The sequence below is a fragment of the Peromyscus californicus genome, unplaced genomic scaffold, assembly GCF_007827085.1.
Source record: "Peromyscus californicus insignis strain IS unplaced genomic scaffold, ASM782708v3 Scaffold_23__1_contigs__length_62951481, whole genome shotgun sequence".
Classification (NCBI taxonomy): Eukaryota; Metazoa; Chordata; class Mammalia; order Rodentia; family Cricetidae; genus Peromyscus; species Peromyscus californicus.
Window position 1 is genome coordinate 13,566,647 of NW_026294534.1, and position 18,922 is coordinate 13,585,568.

At 45.4% G+C, this 18,922-nt stretch overlaps 1 protein-coding gene across 2 annotated transcripts in view; it reads left to right on the forward strand.

The window, feature by feature from the left end:
• Nucleotides 1-18,224, forward strand: part of Mcph1 (microcephalin 1) — a 206,050-nt gene extending 187,826 nt beyond the window's left edge. For both annotated transcript variants that reach the window (XM_052751775.1, XM_052751774.1), the window contains exons 13-14: nucleotides 3,476-3,713; nucleotides 16,799-18,224. In XM_052751775.1, coding sequence (XP_052607735.1) covers nucleotides 3,476-3,713; nucleotides 16,799-16,854 — 294 coding nt within the window. In that variant the 3' untranslated portion in view covers nucleotides 16,855-18,224. The remainder of the gene's footprint in view (nucleotides 1-3,475; nucleotides 3,714-16,798) is intronic.
• Nucleotides 18,225-18,922: the final 698 nt, after the last annotated feature.

Below are 18,922 nucleotides of genomic sequence, written 5' to 3' on the forward strand. Positions count from 1 at the left end.
CCATGCGAATGTTCTAGAGGCCCACCCCAGTGTACTCAGAGCTGACAGCACCGGCTCCTCACCAGGTAGGGAGGTGGCAAGTGCCCCGGATACCGAAATCTAAGATGCACTGAAGGTGCCACCTGCTTATGTCCCCACGCTTCTCAAAAGAGTCGTCAGGCTGACCCCCAGCATCTGCATGTTATTGTTAGGCCTCGGAAACCTTGTCTGGGGACTCAGATGTGGCAGTAGTTCACTTGACCTGGATGTGGATTTGTCTACTTGGTAGTGGTGAGAAGCAGAGGTGGGAAAGGCCAGCACTGTGGGGCCCGGCCCTTTGATTCAAAGCCTGACTGTCCTGTGGCTAGCACATGGTCTCAGGCATCCTCCTGGAGCTGCGACCCCTTATACTGTCTCCTGCCACCAGGATTTGGTCACAGCAGCTCTGTACCTCCTCTCCAATGTGTGGCCCACCAGGGGCCTGTGTATCCTATCAGTGAGTCAGAGAGACTCAGCAAGTGTACTCTCTCACTGATTGAAATCCAGGACCCTGGCTACAGTGAGTGAACCATCATCCCCCACCATGTTTTATTTCTTGGTCATGGATAAATAGCTAGGATTCCTTGGAGCTAGAGCTTGGGAGATTCTGTTCCACTTCAACAGTACAGTCTGCCATGACTGACTTCTAGGTAAACAGATTTGAAGGGTCTGAGCTAAACCTTGGTGAATCAGTAGCCTCTCAGATTAGGACAAACACACAGTCACAGAGACAACATTCTCTAAAGCAAAGCTGACGTCCAGTTTGGCCTCAGCTGGCGCCATACTGAAGCTAACCTCCACCAGCAGTGTGGATTGAAGAGCTCAGAGCAAGAAGTATCCACTGCTGTCTGCTCCTTCACTTTCCTGTCCTTAAGTACATACACGTAGAATGTCATCGGGCCTCCCACACTCCGTCAAGCCTTTCCCATCGGCTGCCATGTCTTCTCATCATGATGGAATGATCCCCTTGAACTTTGAGCCACAAAACTAACCTTCCTCCTTTAAATTACTTCTTGTCAAGTGTTTGGCCAAAGTAAAGATTAGAGTGACTAAGATCCTCTTTCCAGCAGAAAGTCAGTGCCTGGGTAGGCTCAATTGTTCTGAATAATAACAGATATTTCTGGTTTTGTTTTTGAGACAGGGTTTCTCTGTGTAACAGCCCTGGCTGTCCTGGAACTCACTCTGTAGACCAGGCTGGCCTGGAACTGACAGAGATCTGCCTGCCTCTGCCTCTGAAGTGCTGGGATTAAAGGCGTGCGCCACCATCTGCTGGCAGTAATCAGATTTTTTTAAACACTGTGCCTCCTCTGGTTTCAGGCCTAGTACATAAACAAAAAAAAGACAAATTTTAATCTGCTGACTTTAGTATTATAATCTGAAGTCAGGAACTCTCTTTCTCACTGTTCACCAGCACCCCAAGTGAGTCTGGCAAATGTACATGCTTGGTGAGGAAAGATTAACCTAACTAAAGAAATCAGCAACTAACTCCACATTGCTGGATGCTGAAGGTTTATTTCCCTCTTCCGAAATAAAAACAGGCTGCCTGCTGCTTAAAATATTGTAAGAGAATGAACTTGATCCCGTTTTTTTTGTTTGTTTGTTGTTTGAGACAAGGTCACACATAGCAGAAGCAGGCTCAAGTTCACTGTGTATCCGAGGCTGGCCTTGAAAGTGTTGGGATTACATGTGTGTGCCACAGAACCTTGATGATGATGATGATGATGATGATGATGATGATGATGATGATGATGATTGGCCTTGAAAGTGTTGGGATTACATGTGTGTGCCACAGAACCTTGATGATGATGATGATGATGATGATGATGATGATGATGATGATGATTGGCCTTGAAAGTGTTGGGATTACATGTGTGTGCCACGGAACCTAGATGATGATGATGATGATGATGATGACGATGATGATTATTATTTGTTGTTGTTGTTTTAAAATATTGTATTGTAAGTGTATATGTGTACATTGTGTTAGCATTTTAGAGTGGGTTAATAAATACCCAGCAAATCCTTAATAGTTAATTAAGATCATTGAGACACTTTAATTTCTGGAAAGGAAAAGTTAAAAAGAAAAAAACAGGTAACTTACACACTTAGAATTGGTTTTCTAGTATAAGGAAAAAAGAAGGGTGTATCTCAGTTTGGTTAGTCAGGACTTAGGTTCTTCAGGATCCTAGACTTGCCATCTTCCCGTTCATCCATTTTTATCATGTCCCAGGGGCTCAATAACTGCATGTGTCACACATAGACATGACCATTTAGTGCAAAGGGCACTGTGGGTTATAATAGTGAGGGAAACATCCTCCCGATCTCACCTAGTCTTAGATCACATTGGCTAGGAGCATGCCAGCTGCAGAGGAGTTGGGATCAAGCAGATGGCCACAACTGTATTGAACTACAAGAGAGTACAGGTTCACAAGTCTGTTTCTCAAATGCCTCCCACTGTCTGCCATACTTTTTGTCTGATATTTTTGGTTGGGAGCCTAGCCTTTAATGGCTGAGCCATCTCTCCAGCCTGACACTTTTCCTCAAATATTGTCTAAAACACCCTCCAAACTGTTTTTGTAATGACTCTTTGAAACATCTTCCAGGATCCCTTCCCCCACATACACACCTGCTCTCTCTGGGGAATGTCTGTCCCTTTGCCAGCTCACCTGGTGGTCAATCTGAAGCAGTCACAGAGTCTCTTAGTCACTTGCCAAGGAGCCCTGGAGCCCCTAGAGTTGAATGATGGCAAAGGCGATGCCTGCAGTAGCTATTGCCCTCACCAACACAGTCCTCCAAGTTACTTCAACAGTACTCAAAGACGTACTTGGTTACTCTTTAATACTTTGTTTTTAAAATTGTGCTAATTCAGAAGCCAGCCCATTTTTTCCTGTACGTTTGTATTCCTAGAGTTTTACCCTATCCACTTTGAAAAAAACGTTCTTTCACATCATCGTCGTCTTGAGTCTTGGGAATGTAAAATTTGCCCAAGAATGGATAGTTTTTGTGATTTAGATCTAAAGTGGGACCCCAAAGGCTGGTGTGTTGAAGTCTTCATCTCCAGCTGGCCATGCTGTTTGAGAAGTGATTAGATTGGGAAGATGTCAGCTTCATCACAGAATTAATCTATGCGTGAGTTCATGACTGAATGGGCTTTTAGGAGGTAGGGACTAATTGGAGGAAGCTGGTCACTGGGGTGTGCTTTTTCCCCTAATTGTGCTCCGTTCTGCACTAGGTCTCCCAACCACCATGCTTAGCACAGAAACAAATCATGAGCCGGAAGAAAGCCTTCTTCCTTGATGGTGTTTGTCTCGGATACATTGTCATATTGACAGAAATTGACTGATATAGCAACCTTACTTTGAGTTTGTTTTTGAAAAGAGAAGTGAGCTTCACTGTTAACCTAGTCTCCATACTGAGTGAGTTCTGCCTCCACTGACTTCCTTCTGTCTGCCCACAGGTCTGCAGACTTGAACGCCAGTTATCTACCCGGAGATACCAAGGAACCCTCTTTGCCAATCAGCCAAAGATGTTCATTGCACCAGCCAGCAGCCCCCCAAGAGCCAAGCTGTGTGAACTGGTACTCCTGTGTGGTGGCCAAGTCAGCCCAGCCCCTCAGCTGGCCAGCCTCATCATTGGTCCCTACTGTGGCAAGAAGGAAGCAAGAATCCAGTACCTGTCAGAGAAATGGGTCTTAGGTAAGAACCCAGATGATGGAACACAAGAAGGAGGGACAGGGGAGGGTCCTGCTGATCCCATGGCCATCAGGAGCTTAAGGGGAGAATACCACTTTGTGGTCCTGGTAGTAAGAAGAGAAGTAGATGATGCCCATGTGGTCTGGTCCTGAAATTAGTAGCTCAGCCTCCAGGCATCTTCCCTAACAGTCATAGACACACCTGCCCCTTACTGCCAGATGAAGGAAAATTCACAAGGAGAGGAGATTGCACTGGGCCTTATCCTCTCAGCGCATGTAGGACCAGCTCACTCAGAGCCACCTCAGCCACGGAGTGACCAGGCTACACTGGCTGGCTTGGGTTAGGCACCTGTAGCAGGTGCTACCTGAGATTCCCAGAGAGGAAAAGATACTAGACTAGACACCTGACTGTAGGCTGTCCACATGTATGATGGTGACAGGCAGGCCTCACCAGTTATCCCACTTTGGAGGATTGCAGAACTCTTAAGAGGAGAAGGGCCATGCAGCCAGGGGTGAGCTTTCCCAGGGTGTCCTTCTTCTCCCCTTTCCTTCCCCTCCCCCTCCCTCTCCTCTCCCATCCTTCTCCCCCTTCCCTCCTTTTATGCTGTGCTCACCACCCTGCAATGGACTCATCCCAGACAGGATGAACTCCAGACTCAGCTTTGAGAGTACATTTAAATCTTCATCCCTGAGATGCTGACAGATGTATTGGTTTGGTAGGACCAAGTCCTATAAGTCCTGCAGACCAGGCAACTGAGACGATCATTTTCTCACCATCGTAGAACCTGGAAGGACTAGGCCGAAGTAGGATCAGGTAGATTCCCTGTGGCTTTCCCCTGAGTGTATAGGTGACATCCCTTCCCCCTTCACTTCTTTTTTTGAGTCCACACTTCCTCCTTCAAGACACTGGTGAGACTCATTCAACCCCACCTGAGACCTAATTTTAATTTAGTGTCTTCCCTGGGTCCTGTCTCCAAATTCTGAGGGGCTGGAGGTTGGGGCTTGAACATAGGAGTTTTGAGAGGAATCAGCTTTAAAACAATTACCCCACTTGCAGGTCCTTACCTGGTTCCTTCAGAGCTGTCTCGTGTGTGTGTGTGTGTGTGTGTGTGTGTGTGTGTGTGTGTGTGTGTGTGTGTGTGTGTGTGTGTGTTTCTCCCTCTCTCTCTTGTGGCCAAAGCCCAACTATCTCATTCTTACCCTTCTTCTCCCCCCCTCCTCCCCCCTCCTCTCCTCTCCACTACCTGCTCCTCTCCTCCCCCCCCACCTGCTCCTCCCCACTCCTCTCCTCCTGCTCCCCTCCTCCACCTGCTCCTCTCCTCCATCCCCCACCCCACCCCCGTCCTCTCGTCTTTCTGGCTGCCCTCTTTTCCTCTTCTCTTTCCCTGTTCCTCCCTTTCTCTCCTGAGGCTGAGGTCCTCTCTGGACCCCTCAGAACTGTCTCCCCGTGTGTGTACCGTCTCTCTCCCTCTTCCTCTCCTCCTCCTCCCTGCTTCCCTTCCTCCTGGGTTTCTTATTCTGCCCTCCATCCCCATCTCGCCCTCATCTCTAAATCCCGAAGTTCTGGCTTCTATCACTCCCTTCTTGACAGTCTCCTTGAATAGATAAATAGATAACCTTGTTTTTCAAAGTTACATTCACAGAGAAACACATAGATTTTATTAATATCTTTTAAATGATTGATGATTGTCACTGTACATTTTCAAATAAAACAATCAAAAGTACTTTTTACTATCTGCTACAGAGCAATTTGTCTTTTGCTTAGAAACTATTTAAAAAAAAAAAAATACCCTTTAGCTCCAGTCCCAAAGCCAAGCCACTGTTTACTCTTCTGAATGCCAAGAATAGAACCTTCAGACATCACATGTTCTGAAGCTGGGTTCTCATTTGGTTTCTTGGAAAAGTGCATCAGATTAACAACCCCTGCAGACCAGAGCTGGGCTTTAAGAACATGTCCGTGCATGACTTGGTATCAATAGTCTGAACCAACAGCTAACGGTTCCTGAGTGTGGGAATTGTTGCTGCTCAGGGCCCCAGACTGAGCCCATACTCCTGTTATTTCCAGGCTGGGTGACTGACGGTCCTTCCTGTTGCTCCTGCGTCCTGTGCAGTCACTGTCTGAGCCAGGCTAAGCTCTTCCGGTTGTTTGTCGGTTGTCTCTGGCTGGGATTTTAGGAGATGACTGCCTACCTGCTTGCATCTACCCAAGGCCCCAAAACATTCTCTGCATGCCAGGGCTGGCTCAGGGACCCTCGTTTCTGCTTCTTTCCTCCCCCTAATTGACGTCCTGTTGCTGACCTGTCATTGATTACACTAGCTCCTCTGCCCTTGGCAGCATCCGGGTATTGTGTGTGCTTCAGGCCTGCCTGAGTAAGATGAGTCCCCATGGCTTGTGGGTACCCCTCAAACACACCGAGTCTTGCAGCCTGAGCCATGTATCTTTCAAACACTAGCTAGCTCATTTTTCTCTTTCTGAATTGAATTATAACCCAACAGCTGCCGTGGTACACACATAACGGAGGCATGGCCCCCACATCTGTGCATCAAGCACAGCTGAGTCCTATGCTTGTTGGCCCCTCCAGGCTCTGCACTGGCTCCAGGCTCTGCACTGGCTCCAGGCTCTGCACTGACTCCAGGCTCTGCACTGGTTCCAGGCTCTGCACTGGCGTGGTCTTTTCCTCTTCACCTCATGCAGTGGCCAAAGGAGACAGCACAAGAGCGTGTGACATAGTGTGTGCTGTGGTTGGCCTTCCCAGGATTTCTGAGTGACAACGTCCCTGCGTGCATGGAACTGTCACCCCAGCGCCATAACAAAGTGACGTGTGTCCCTTGAAGGCTCTTACTCCCCAAAACTTGTATTATTTTTTTTTTTTTTTTTTTTTTTGGTTTTTCGAGACAGGGTTTCTCTGGGTAGCTTTGCGCCTTTCCTGGAACTCACTTGGTAGCCCAGGCTGGCCTTGAACTCACAGAGATCCGCCTGGCTCTGCCTCCCGAGTGCTGGGATTAAAGGCGTGCGCCACCACCGCCCGGCGTATTATTTTAAACATTTCTCTAGAGAACATTTTATTCTCAGGCTGGTGGATTAGGCTCAGTGATTGAATGCCTGTCTACCTTGTACAAGGCCCTAGGGTCATTCTGAGGAGTGAAAGGGAGAAGAGGAGAAAGAGAGGAGATACTGTGTTCTCAAAACATACTAAAAGGGAGTGGAGATAGAGCTTGATGGTAGTGCACGTGCCTGCCATGTGTGAAGGCTCAGTCCCCAGCTTTAAAATAAATGAGTAAATAGAAAAAAAAAAACTAAGATTAACAGCATTGGTTTGAAAGGAAAATTATTTTGTGATAAATTATGAAATACAATATTCAGTATTTACTAATCAAGTTTATTTCAACTGGAATAGGCGGTAGGAGTTTGGACCAAGGGGAGGCTTGAGAGTAGTTTGGATAAAATGTTTATTTAAAAGTGTTAAAAGGCCAGGCAGGGCGGCGCACACCTCTAATCCCAGCACTCAGGAGGCAGAGGTAGGCAGATCTAGTTCCAGGACAGCCAGAGCTACACAGAGAAACCCTGTCTTGAAAAAAACAAAATTTTAAAAGCTTTTTCTATCCCCTTTCAAATTTGTTAGTTGACATCCAAAACGAAAATTTCGGGATTGAGTGTGCTGTATTTGTTTGGTTGATAGCTTTATATTTATTCTTATAATTGATGAGTTTTGTGTGAAACTTCAGAGAAGTGCCTCAAAGAGCGTGAGTGATTCTTCTGCAAATTTCTTCCAGCCTTGAGTCTGGTGAACTGTTAGCATTGAGCATCCTGCCTTCCCAGCCATTGTGTGCTGCTGACATAGGACATGAAGGAGTGCAGAATGTCACCCTGTGGAATTCAACAGGAGCCATTTAATCCTCGCCTTACTCATGCTCTCCACAGAGGGTGTCAGATGCCAGGCTGCCTTACAAGGAATCTGTGTTCCCTCTTCACTCCCTAGAGCCCATTTTCCCTGAAACAGCACTGTACTTGGGCCAACATTCTCCATGAATCATTCAACCAGAAGGAGAAATGGGGATTTTTGAGCAAGAACACCCTTGTGGGTACTTGAATATACATGAAAATCAACAAGAGAACAAACATCAAGTTCCTGGTAGCAGGAACCAGGCACTACCTGTCCTAATGTCAGTAATGTGGGTGTGATTTAAAACTGCTGTCAAATTGTTGGAGTCTCCTCGGCACTCCCACGAACTATAGTTCCCATTTCATATCTCAAAGATCCTCAAAGGTCTCAGGACCCTGACTGGTGAGAAAGAGGCAGGCAGAGCTCTGCACCAGGAGCTGTCAAGATGTGTGACTTGGTGCTGTGGTCATTCTTGGTCACGCCATCCCCTCCCTTCGATGGTATCAAATAATATGGGTTTGGCCTTTCTCATGAGACTGGTCCCAGTCTCCGCCTCCTCCTAATTGTCTGGGCTGCATTCAAGAGATAAGACATACATTTATGCTATTGTGGGGAAAACATTTATGCTATTGTGGGGAGATAGTGTAGTGTTCTCCACAGAGCTACCAGAAAAAGAAAGTTTAGCCCTGACATAATTTCCGCAAAGCTTACAAAGAGCATTTGGCTTGACAGTTGCCCCATGTCAGAGCTTTCAGGAAAAAGGTCCCTGATAGCTTGGGGGCCTTCCCATGCTGGCCTGGATGTTCATTGTGTCCCCCACTGGCTGACCAGCTAAGCACATTAACTCGCTTTCTGTGAAACAAGGCTAATCTAGACGCCATGTTCCCTGGGGATTCATAATTAAATGGACACATGAGGGTTGGTCAAGCTCACCTTGTCCCATATCCCAATTACATAGATAAGAACTAGTTACAGAAGGCTAAGGGTCCAGAAAAGAAACCAGAAGAATGAGAAGCCTGTCTGCCCCTTGGTTCCACCTCCCGCTCCCTCCGCCCTTCTCTTCCCATGTGCTTAATTTATCCTTGCCCAGGAATCCAGGCCCAGCAGTCCACCAATCACACTGAGGGAAAGTAACTACCAAAATATACATGATTAAAAGCTAAGCAGTAGAATTTTGTAATTTTACATCAAAAGCCGATGTGTGTGCCAACATATAGTTGATAGGATTCTGTAAGCTGGCTGCTGACGTGGTCTTAGCTTTGGTTTGGGAAATATATGGAAATAATGGACTCAGGAAAAGTCCCTAAGCTCTCCCAATCGTCCAGGTGATTGTCCTTGAATTTTCCTGGCCAGCCAGGCTGCCCTTATTCAACTCAAGCCAGTTCCTTCAGCCTCCCTCAGCACACAACGCCACCTCAGAACCAAAAAGGCATCTGTGTCTTCAGCTCCAAGCAGAAATGACGTCAGCACAACAGCCTTTTATATACATCAGAAGAAACGTATGTGCTCATTTGGGAAGTCACCATCGCCATCAGCATTTGTGATGTGACATGTGACTCTCTAAACCTTGCTATAGATTAGAGGTTCACAAAGCCCAGCAGCAGCCCTCCTCCTGAGTAAGGCCCCCAGTATGTAATAGCTTCTCCATGGCTCCCACATCTAAAAGGGACTTCAGAGGTTGACCTCCTGATGGGATGTTGCTGATCACTTAGCCTGTCTTTGCTCACTGGCTTGGTTAACTGATGTTCTCCGGGTTAGAGCTGAAAGGTAGTTTTCTTGTGACCTTGGAATACCTTAGGCTTTGGCTCCTTTTTCAATGCAGTTGCCTGCTAGGCAGTTAATGTTAAACACCCGAGAACCTCAAGTGATGAGGTCCAAGTGGTTGAGATAAAGCCTGCAGGGAACTTAGAATGTATTTGGAGATACATTCTGAAAGACCCTGAAAGAGGATAAAAGGTTAAGTGCTCATAAAGGTAGGATGTTAATCCAATTGGATGGTTTCTCTTTTAAGAAAGGGGAACGCATGCACAGGGGAAAGACCACGGGAGGATGCAGGGAGCCAGAGCATCAGCCAGCCAAGGAAGAGACCTCAAGAGAAACACCTTGACCTCAGACATCAATGCAGAACTGTGAGAAAGTAGATGAATGCTGTTTGCCCCACCCTGCCTGGAGTCCTCTCTGATCCAAGCCCGGGTTACTATAGTTCGCTGACTCCTGAGGTCCCCTGTGGAAGTCATAGGTGGATTATAAAGAACTCTAGAAACCAGCCCAACCACCTGATTTCCAGTTCAGCATCTTTCTCATAAGGAGTGGTCTTTTGTACTGTAGTGAAAGTTTCTTTGGACTGCAAGACTGCTAATTGGTAGACTTCCGATTGTGTACTGCAGTGTTCTGCAGACAGGACTGAGGCTGAGCTGCTCCACCCCAGAGCGAAAGACAATACACCTCCCCAGCTTTCAAGCATGGAAAACAGTAGTTGGATGAAGTTATGTTGTTTTAATCTTCAGTCAGTTTTGTTTTTTTTTCTCAAACATCAGTGCTTGAAAATGAGCAACAGTAAGATAATCTTGAAGCACAAAAGGAGGAGAAAAGGAGAAAACAGTAGTGGCGTTGCCAGACATTAACAAAACAAAGCAGAGAAGACCATGAAGCTGAGCAGTAGTGAAGCCCGATCTAATGGCAAAAATGCTCAGTACTGAAAAAGGAAGGCAAAGCAGTCAGTGAACAGTACTGCAGATTAACCTAGAGACCATTACACACACAGTAGGGATGTTTGACATGAACCTAGAGACCATTACACACACAGTAGGGATGTTTGACATGAACCTAGACACCATTACACCCAGTAGGGATGTTTGACAGTAAAGGCAATGTGATGAGCAAATTCGTGTTGACAAATTTGAAAATGAGATGCCAAAACTGAATCAGGGAACAGAAAACATAAACAAATTGGGCATTACAAAGAGTGAAAAGGAATCAGGGAGTGTCTCCCACCATCCACCAAACTGCTGCAGGAGCGGGGGCGGGGGGGGGGGGGGGGGGTGGACACGCCATCAAAACATCAGACCTATGCTTCAGAGGCTTATCTGTCACAGAAACATGAGAAAATGAACAGAGGCTATCCGAGCCAACTGTGTGGGAAATCTACAGAGCCTTTAAAGGTTTACAGCAACTGGAGTATGCCCAGTCAAGGAAAGCCATCTTCAGAATGCCGTGAAGATGTGCATGAAGTCGGTCGATGGCCAGATCTCTGCCCTTCTCCATGGTCCAGGAGAAGGACAAGCTTGTGCCACTAGGGCTGGGGCTCTGCAAGATGAATCCTCACCACCACCTCACGGACTAGAGAGTGGACAGAAAAGAGGTGGGTACTCTTCATCAGCCCTGAAGGGAGGCAGCAGAAGTAAAAGCAGATAAATGAGACTATGTCAAAATGACAGACTTTCAGAAAGAGTGTGCATAAGCCTCCTGTGATTCAAAAAAATACTAGTAAGATCAGTGTTAAGAAATGGGACAATGAATGTGAAAAAAAATCCAAATGTATAATAAGTTCGTGACAAAGTGGTCAACAAAACTAACCACCGGGGAAATGTGAATCAGAACCCCACACCCATTATGATGGGTACTACACTCCCACACACACCAGAAGTTAGAAATATGGGTAATTAGAACCCTTGTGTACTAAGGGAAATGTAAGTACTGTGGCCACTAAGGAAAACACTGTGTCGAGTTACTATGACCTAACAGCTCCACTGCTGGGCATACATATCCCACCCCAGATATGAATGATGAGTCTCGCAGGATGTGTATATCTATAATTATAGCAGCAGCATTCACAGTAGCAAAAAGGTGGAAGCAACCCTAAGTATCAGTTGACAGACGACAGCAAGGCGAATACAGGGTGTAAGCATGGTGTGCTGTCTCCTGCCTGCAAAAGGAGAGCCTGATTGATACCTGCTCCTCATGGACATTATGCCCAGTGGAATAAGCCAGGCACAGAAAGGCAAACCCAGGCTCGTGATAGCTCTGGGACAGAGACAGAACATGTGATCAGGGTTGCCAGAAGCGACGGCAGGGAGTATAGGAGTGGCAAGTTGCTGTTCAGTGGGTACGGAGATTTGGTTTGGGATCATGAGAAAGTTCTTGAAATTCAGAAGTGCTGGTAATTGCACAGTATTGTGAACATACTTTTACTGGCATTGAAGTGTGTAGTCAAAATAACTAAAATGGTAAATCTGTAGTTTGTATAGCTTATAAAAATGATATCTCCTCTATACAATTTTAGTAATAGGTTTTACCAAAAGTAACAAACCATTGCAGAACTAAAGAAGGGAGTTACACACCCTGTTTTCCAAGGCTGTTGATCTTAATCTAATCACTCATTTTGTCAACATGGATATCAAAAACCTAAAATGAAATCTTAGTAAATCCAATGTAGTGGTGTGCTAAAAATAAAATGCACATAACCAAGTATCAGCCTAAGAACATGAGAAAAATGAGTAACATGATTTTTCTTCATCTGTTATTTTTCCCAGTTGTGTTTAAAATCATGAAAGATAATTGAGCATCCACCCATGGCAAAATGCCTCAAATTCCAGGAGCAGACAGGAATCTTCTTAACCTGTCCATGTTATCTGTGAAGAAATAGCTATGGCAAGTTATTTAATAGTGAGAACCTTAGCGTAAGATTCAAGTCAGGTATAAGAACTATAGCAATGCTATGACCCTTTCAACAGTATTCTGGGGTAGCCAGTCAAGTAAATGGAAAAAGGGGTGGGGGTTTAAAGGATGAGAGGAAACCATCTTCACATGGTGCAGTTGTCTACATAGAAACAAGAAACTGCCACAACTAAGTCAGCGAAGTTGAACATCACCAAATCCACCACTGAGATCAATAGCAGACCCTGTGATGATTATAAAATAGAGAAAATAGTAGGATGCATGGGGATGGCCTTATGATAAATCATTTTATTTCGATGTCCAGGACAGCAAGGAGAAGCCCTGTGAGTGAGAGGCAAGGGCAGACTGTCCTGCCTGTGGTTAAGTCCTCTGTGTACCCTCAGACAGATGCCAGGTGAAGGGTAGCTCTGGGCAGTACTGGAGCTGAAAGGAAGTGCCTTAGACCAAGCATTTTCCATCATGAAAAAGAATTAGTTACTTGTCTCTTTGCTCTGAGAAAATATCTGACAGCGGCAACTTAAGGGGGAAGGGGGAGTTTATTCTTGCTCACAGTTGAGAATGAAATCCATCATGGTGGGAGTCAGGAAGGCAGGGCAAGAGGCACCGGGCACATTTCATCCCAGTCAGGAATCAGAGAGACGAGGGCTGCTGCTCAGCTCACTTTCTCCTACCCAGTTGAGGACCTGAGCTCATGGAATGGTGCTTTTCACAGTTTGGGTGGGTCTTCCCACTTCAGTTAATCTAATCGAGAAACTTCTTCACAGATATGCCCAGAGGCTTGTCTCCTGGGTGATTATCAACCTGTCGAGTTACCAGTCAATGTCAACTGCCTCGAGTGTGCACGGCACACATACACATAGAATCAAGTCTCATTTATTATATGCTGAAAAGATACTTATTTTGCACTGCTTGTGGGCTGAACATGTTCTCAGGCACTATATATGTAATACTGACAAGAAAGACACAGTCATTGCCCCTGTGAGACTTACACTCTTAAGAAAGACAGAAAACAGATTTAAACAACAGTACTGGTAGATACTGTGCAGAAGATGGGGTGCAGGAATGAAGCAGGGCGGGGAAAGTCCTTGCCGAGAGCTACTTTGGAACCAAGGACTGAATAAGGAAGAGGGGCTAGAGAGACTTGTGCCCTGGCCTGGGGGTGCAAGGTGCTTCAGTCAGGAGAAGCAGTCAGCCTGGGGTGACTGAAAGGAAGAAAAGACCAAAGGAGGGGAACGAGGCCCGAGAAACCAGCTGCCCATTCAAGGCCTAGAGGTGTGGGTGTTGTGAAATTCAAGTGGGAAAGAGCTCCATAGGGGAGGGAGCCTGTGATGCATGTTAAGTGATGCTGGCCCCCAGATGCTCAGCTGATCATCAAGGGTGGTTAGGGGTGCTAGGTTGATACCCATGCAGGCATGTTGTCATCACATTAAATCTAATTGACATCAGTGGCTGTTGCTGACAGGATATAGGAGAAATGAAGAATGGTAGTCACCCCTAGACTTGAATTCTGAGGTCCAGAACAGCCACAAGGAAAGTCTGAATAAGCAAGTTTGGGGGAGCCATGCTGAAAGAGCCAAGTTTGGCTCAGCCTGTGGGATGACCAGACAGTAGGAGAAACCTGCTCCATTGGCTCTCGACAGAACGGAGGTCAACCTGTGATAATTATGCAGGGGGTAGCACTAGGTTTACCACTGGAGAGTGGAGTGCTTTGAAGATTGTGCTGACTAGTTTTTATGTCAGCCTGCCTCAAATTAGTTATCTAAGAGGAGGAAACCCCAGTTCACAAAATGCCTCTATAAGACCAGACTGTAGGCAAGTCTGTTGGGCATTTTCTTACTTAGTGATTGATGGGGGAGGATCTAGCCCATGGTGGGTGGTGCCATCCCTGGGCTGCTGGTCCTGGGTTCTAGAAGAAAGCAGGCTGAGCAAGCCAATAAGGAGCAAGCCAGTGAGCAGCACCCTCCATGGCTTCTGCACCAGCTCCTGCCTGGAGGTTCCTGTCATGCTCAAGTTTCCTGTCCTGACTTCCTTCAATAATGAATAATGATGTGGAAATGTAAGCCAAATAAACCCTCTCCTCACCATGTTGCTTTTAGTCACGGTGTTTCATCACCCTAACTAAGACAGGGGAATCCACAATCTGAGCCCCTACTGTTGAAGGGTGAAGTTCTTGCCATACATACAACCCCCAGAGACTAGGTAATGCTCATCCCACAGTCAAGAAGAGGGGATGCCTAACTGAATGAGTTTGTGCATGTGGCCACTGAGCTTTCTTCCGGACCTTTGATAAGCAACGATAAAGCCTAGTCCCCAGTGCTCTTGAACTGGCACAATGTCATCAGCCACTAGCTACCAAGTTTTAGTTAAATATATTTGTCCTCCACGCCATAAAACATTAATGTTGGCAGCATGTTGGTTCCATACAGTAACCATAAGACCACACAGAAGTGTGGCTAGAAAATTGTGGCTTGCCCTAGATGTGTGCCAGGACCTATTAAAGAGCATGGTGGGTGTGGGGGTTAGAGATTTTGTTTTTGTTTTAAGAAGAAAAGAGCTAAGGAGAGTAGGAATGAAACAGAGGGAGAGCCGTTGCCTCAATTTCAAGCACATCTGCGTCTTTCCTGCTTAAACTTCCCAGCTGTGTCCTGGTGGCACAGTGGAGATAAGGAGGCGGGAGTATCGGGTTCATGTACAGCCTGGACTACATAAAAGCCTATTTCAGAGCGCTGAGTAATAATAGTTTTCTTACTGTCTAGAGCTGTCCTTTGCCTGTAGTTTCCTCACTGTGTGAAGGATTGGGGAAACAGCGTTTGTCATCTGTCTGATGTGTCTCTTTGCCCCCTTTCGCTCGCCTCCTTTTTATGGGTTCATCGCGCATTTTCCTGCAGTGTTCTATTTGTTCTGTGCTAACGCATTGGACTTTACTGCTGTAATTACAACAATTCAGTCCTTTTTATCACCGGGTTCTCCTTTTCAAATCTGTATTCCTATGTTAGAGTCCATACATTAATTTCCTTTTTTTATAAAACTTGGAAGTTTCTGATTGTATTGAATTTTCATATTAAGTAGGGAGAGGCATTCTTTTAACAAATTGTTTTTGTTTTTTCTGGCCTTATAAGTGATCCAGTAAGATTACATGTGTGAAACTGGAGTCCAAAGAGCTCTTACAACCTGAGATGGAAATATGGCTGAATTACTTTATAGACTGGGTACTGAGAGCATATCTTCATCTGTGGCTCAAAACCTAGGTATAAAACCAAACGTCAATATAATGTAAACGCATAAAGAAGACAACGGCTTTTACATGGCAAAAGTGTGTACAAAAAAAGACAAAAAGCAAAAGACACAACAACAGAATCATAGTGCAGCATGCGTCATGACAGATGAAGGTATAAACCATAAGGGCTATTTCACCATTGTACAGTAAACTAAATGGTGTTCCCATACTGACAGGAGTTGTCTTACCTATACATAATAATGTGCGTGTGTTCACAATTGCATATATATGCATCAAGTGCTAGTCAATTTGTTCCTCCCTCTGAAGCCCACCAGGGCATCCCTCTCCAGCTCACATTTTTGTATGGAAAGGTATCTATAGAGGAAGGCAACCGGGAAATTCTCAGACACTTTAAGCCCAAACTAAGATGAGCTTTTTTTATTTCTTCCGCTTTCTTTATTTCTTTATTTCCAGAAGGAACTCCTTTCTCCCCTGTTCCACACAGCCTTCAGAGCTGTCCATCCATCTTTCGTTAGCATCACTCTTCAGGGCCCTTCAAATACCATCATCTAACTACTGTGCAGTTGTGATGGGAGATGCTGTCATCATTGTGATTAAGCTTGTCGCCAGTGAGTGCCGACAGTCAGCTGTGGTCCTTTTTTATTTTTATAATAAGAAGACACTTGTGAGTAGTAAGCTTCTCAGTATTGACAATGATAGTATATTAGTCAAAATTTCGATTCCTATGACGGAAATCCTGAGGAAAATGCCATGAGAGGATGTATTGTAGCCCTCAGTTCAGCAATCTCAGTGCATTGTTGGCTGGTTCTACTATTTTGGGGCCGTGGGTGGGCAAAGCATCATGACTAGGGGTGTGTCCTGCAGAGCAAAGCAGCCTATGGCAGCTGGGAAGCACAGGGAGAGAGGAGAAAGTACCAGGGCAAGATCCAACCGAAGACCGCCCTCAGACACCCACTTGGTCTGCTGGGCTCCACCTGGTAAAGTTGCCAGCACCACTAGTTGGGAACTGAGCTTTCATCTCCAGCCTGTGGACCATTACACATCCCAGCCATGGCAGAGGGATTATGGCCAACTGTAGCACACCGTGCTGACCAGCCACCTAGCTCTCTCTGTAAAATAATTATTTTGTTTTACTTTATTTCATTTTACTTTTAAAATCCAGTGGGTCTGTGAGTAATTCTGAAACATTTAAGATTTTTAAACTATCATTTTGTAAAACATAAAGAAAATTATTTGTGTTGTAACCAGCTGTCTTAACCGTCAAGCTACCTTTTTTTTTTTTCTGTTTAGATTCCATCACCCAACACAAAGTCTGTGACTTTGACAACTACCAGTTGCTACAATGAGAGACAATGGCTGCTGCCCTCAACACTCAAGAAAAGCAGCCATGGAAAGAAGGAACCAGTGTACAGCTTAAGGCTTGATGTCGCACATTACCTCGTGTGCTATTGTTTTTATCTTCAGTGTGGTGTGTGTGGAGGAGGAGGTGCTGGAGATTAAATCCAGGGCTTACTAAGCAGGCACTCTACCACTGAGCTACATCTCCAGCTTTTATCTTCAAAACTCTTTTATGTAATTTATTCATGACTCATATTGTATTTCAGAGAAATCTTGGCCAGCACCAGTTGGGGTTTTTTTTTACAATACTAATAATGACCATGATGAAAAGGTCACAGAACTTTTATCTTCAAGTTACTTTACTCCCAATTACAGAATGGAAATTGATTTAAATTGCTTTAGTCCTAAACAATCAAGCAGACCCCTAACTTTCTTGGCTTGGACTCTGAGATCTTTGTTAGTATGCTCTGTCTGGATAGGAAGGTCAACCATGCATTGTTAAGATTACACTTATGTCTCTGAGATGCTTCTCAGAGCAGTCAAGGAAGATGGGTCTGAAAGTTTTGTACAATGACTGTGTCTGCCTTCTGAACGGCTATCATTCAGCCTCAAATGGCTACCGCAAGCTTCTCTAGGCAAAGTCAGCTGCTGGGACTGAATTGTCAGGGGTGTCCAGCCCATGGCCCATGTGTCATATTTGTCAAAGGATAACTATGAATGTGGCTAATACAAAATTATAAACTTACTTAAAAGTATTATAAGGTGTGTGTGTGTGTGTGTGTGTGTGTGTGTGTGTGTGTGTGTGTGTGTGTTGAGAGGTAACTCAATTGCACAGTTCTTGTGAGTGAACTTTGTAGATGACCACATTGCATTGCAATATGAAAAGCCTGGATATACCATCAGGTTGGTAACTCTTCATTGTGTTGACACAGGGTCTCACTATATAGCCCAGACTGGCCTGGAGCTTGCAGACCTCCTGTCCACATCCCAAATGTTGGGTTATAGTCGTGTGACACCACATTCTCATGCTGCTCCGGCACCTAACAGAGATACTGAGTCTCAGTGAGCTTGAAGGTGTCACTCTGCTCATTGCGATTTTCTGTAATGTGATTGGTTGCTCATGTCAGCTGCTGTTTCCAACTCAATAAGTCTTAAGTCCACTTCCAAAATCTTGTCATTTTAGTGATAAGCATTTGAATCATACAATATGTGACTTTGTGGCATTGGCCTTTTCACCATGTAATTAATGCTCTGATGATTCATTCATGTCATGTGTGGCAGCAGACAATTCCTTTTTGTTGCCAAACAGTATTCTGTGGCATGGCTGTTCTACAGCTTTGTTATTCATCCCCTGAATAAAGTGAAGGAATGAAGCCCAGTGGGAATGGCCCTCTGAAATTTAAAGCAATTTGTGGTGTCGTGTGTACTGGATGATCCAGCAGTCCAGGCTCCTTGGAAGGAGCAGATCAAATGAGAGTGAGAGAGACCCCATTTATCATTGTCCCCTCTTCTATAATCTGAATAACTGCTTTCCCTCACAAATCATGGCTGGAAACCACCACTCCCAAATGGTGTTAGGAGGTTTTAGAGAGGTGACCCCATCATGGAGCCCTGGAAGGAGACTCAGGGTAAGCTCTCTGCTTCTTCCACCACATGAGGATACACCAATAAGGCACTGGGATCCCCAAAAATGACTTGTTCAAACCATACATACCCTAAATGACTCGTGCACTATGGATTTTGGAGTCTCCCAGTTCTGTTGCTCATTGGGAAAGTGCCAACACCCAGTCTGTACCACACCCAGGCCTTGAGCGGGACACAGCAGCGTCTTGAGAAGCAAAGGAAGACAAAGATGTTCACTGAGAGAAGTTAGGATGGAGGTCAAAGCAAGACCGAAGGGAAGCATGTGTGAATCTATCAGCAGCCAGGTCTTGGTACACCATTCTGTACGGTCCTATTCCCTTAGATCAGCATCAAGAGCAAGTTGCTGTCCCCTCTCTCTTCGCATGCGCAAAGCCATTAACCTGTTTGCACACAGCAAGTGGTAACTCCTTGCTTCCTTCTGTGACCTGATGC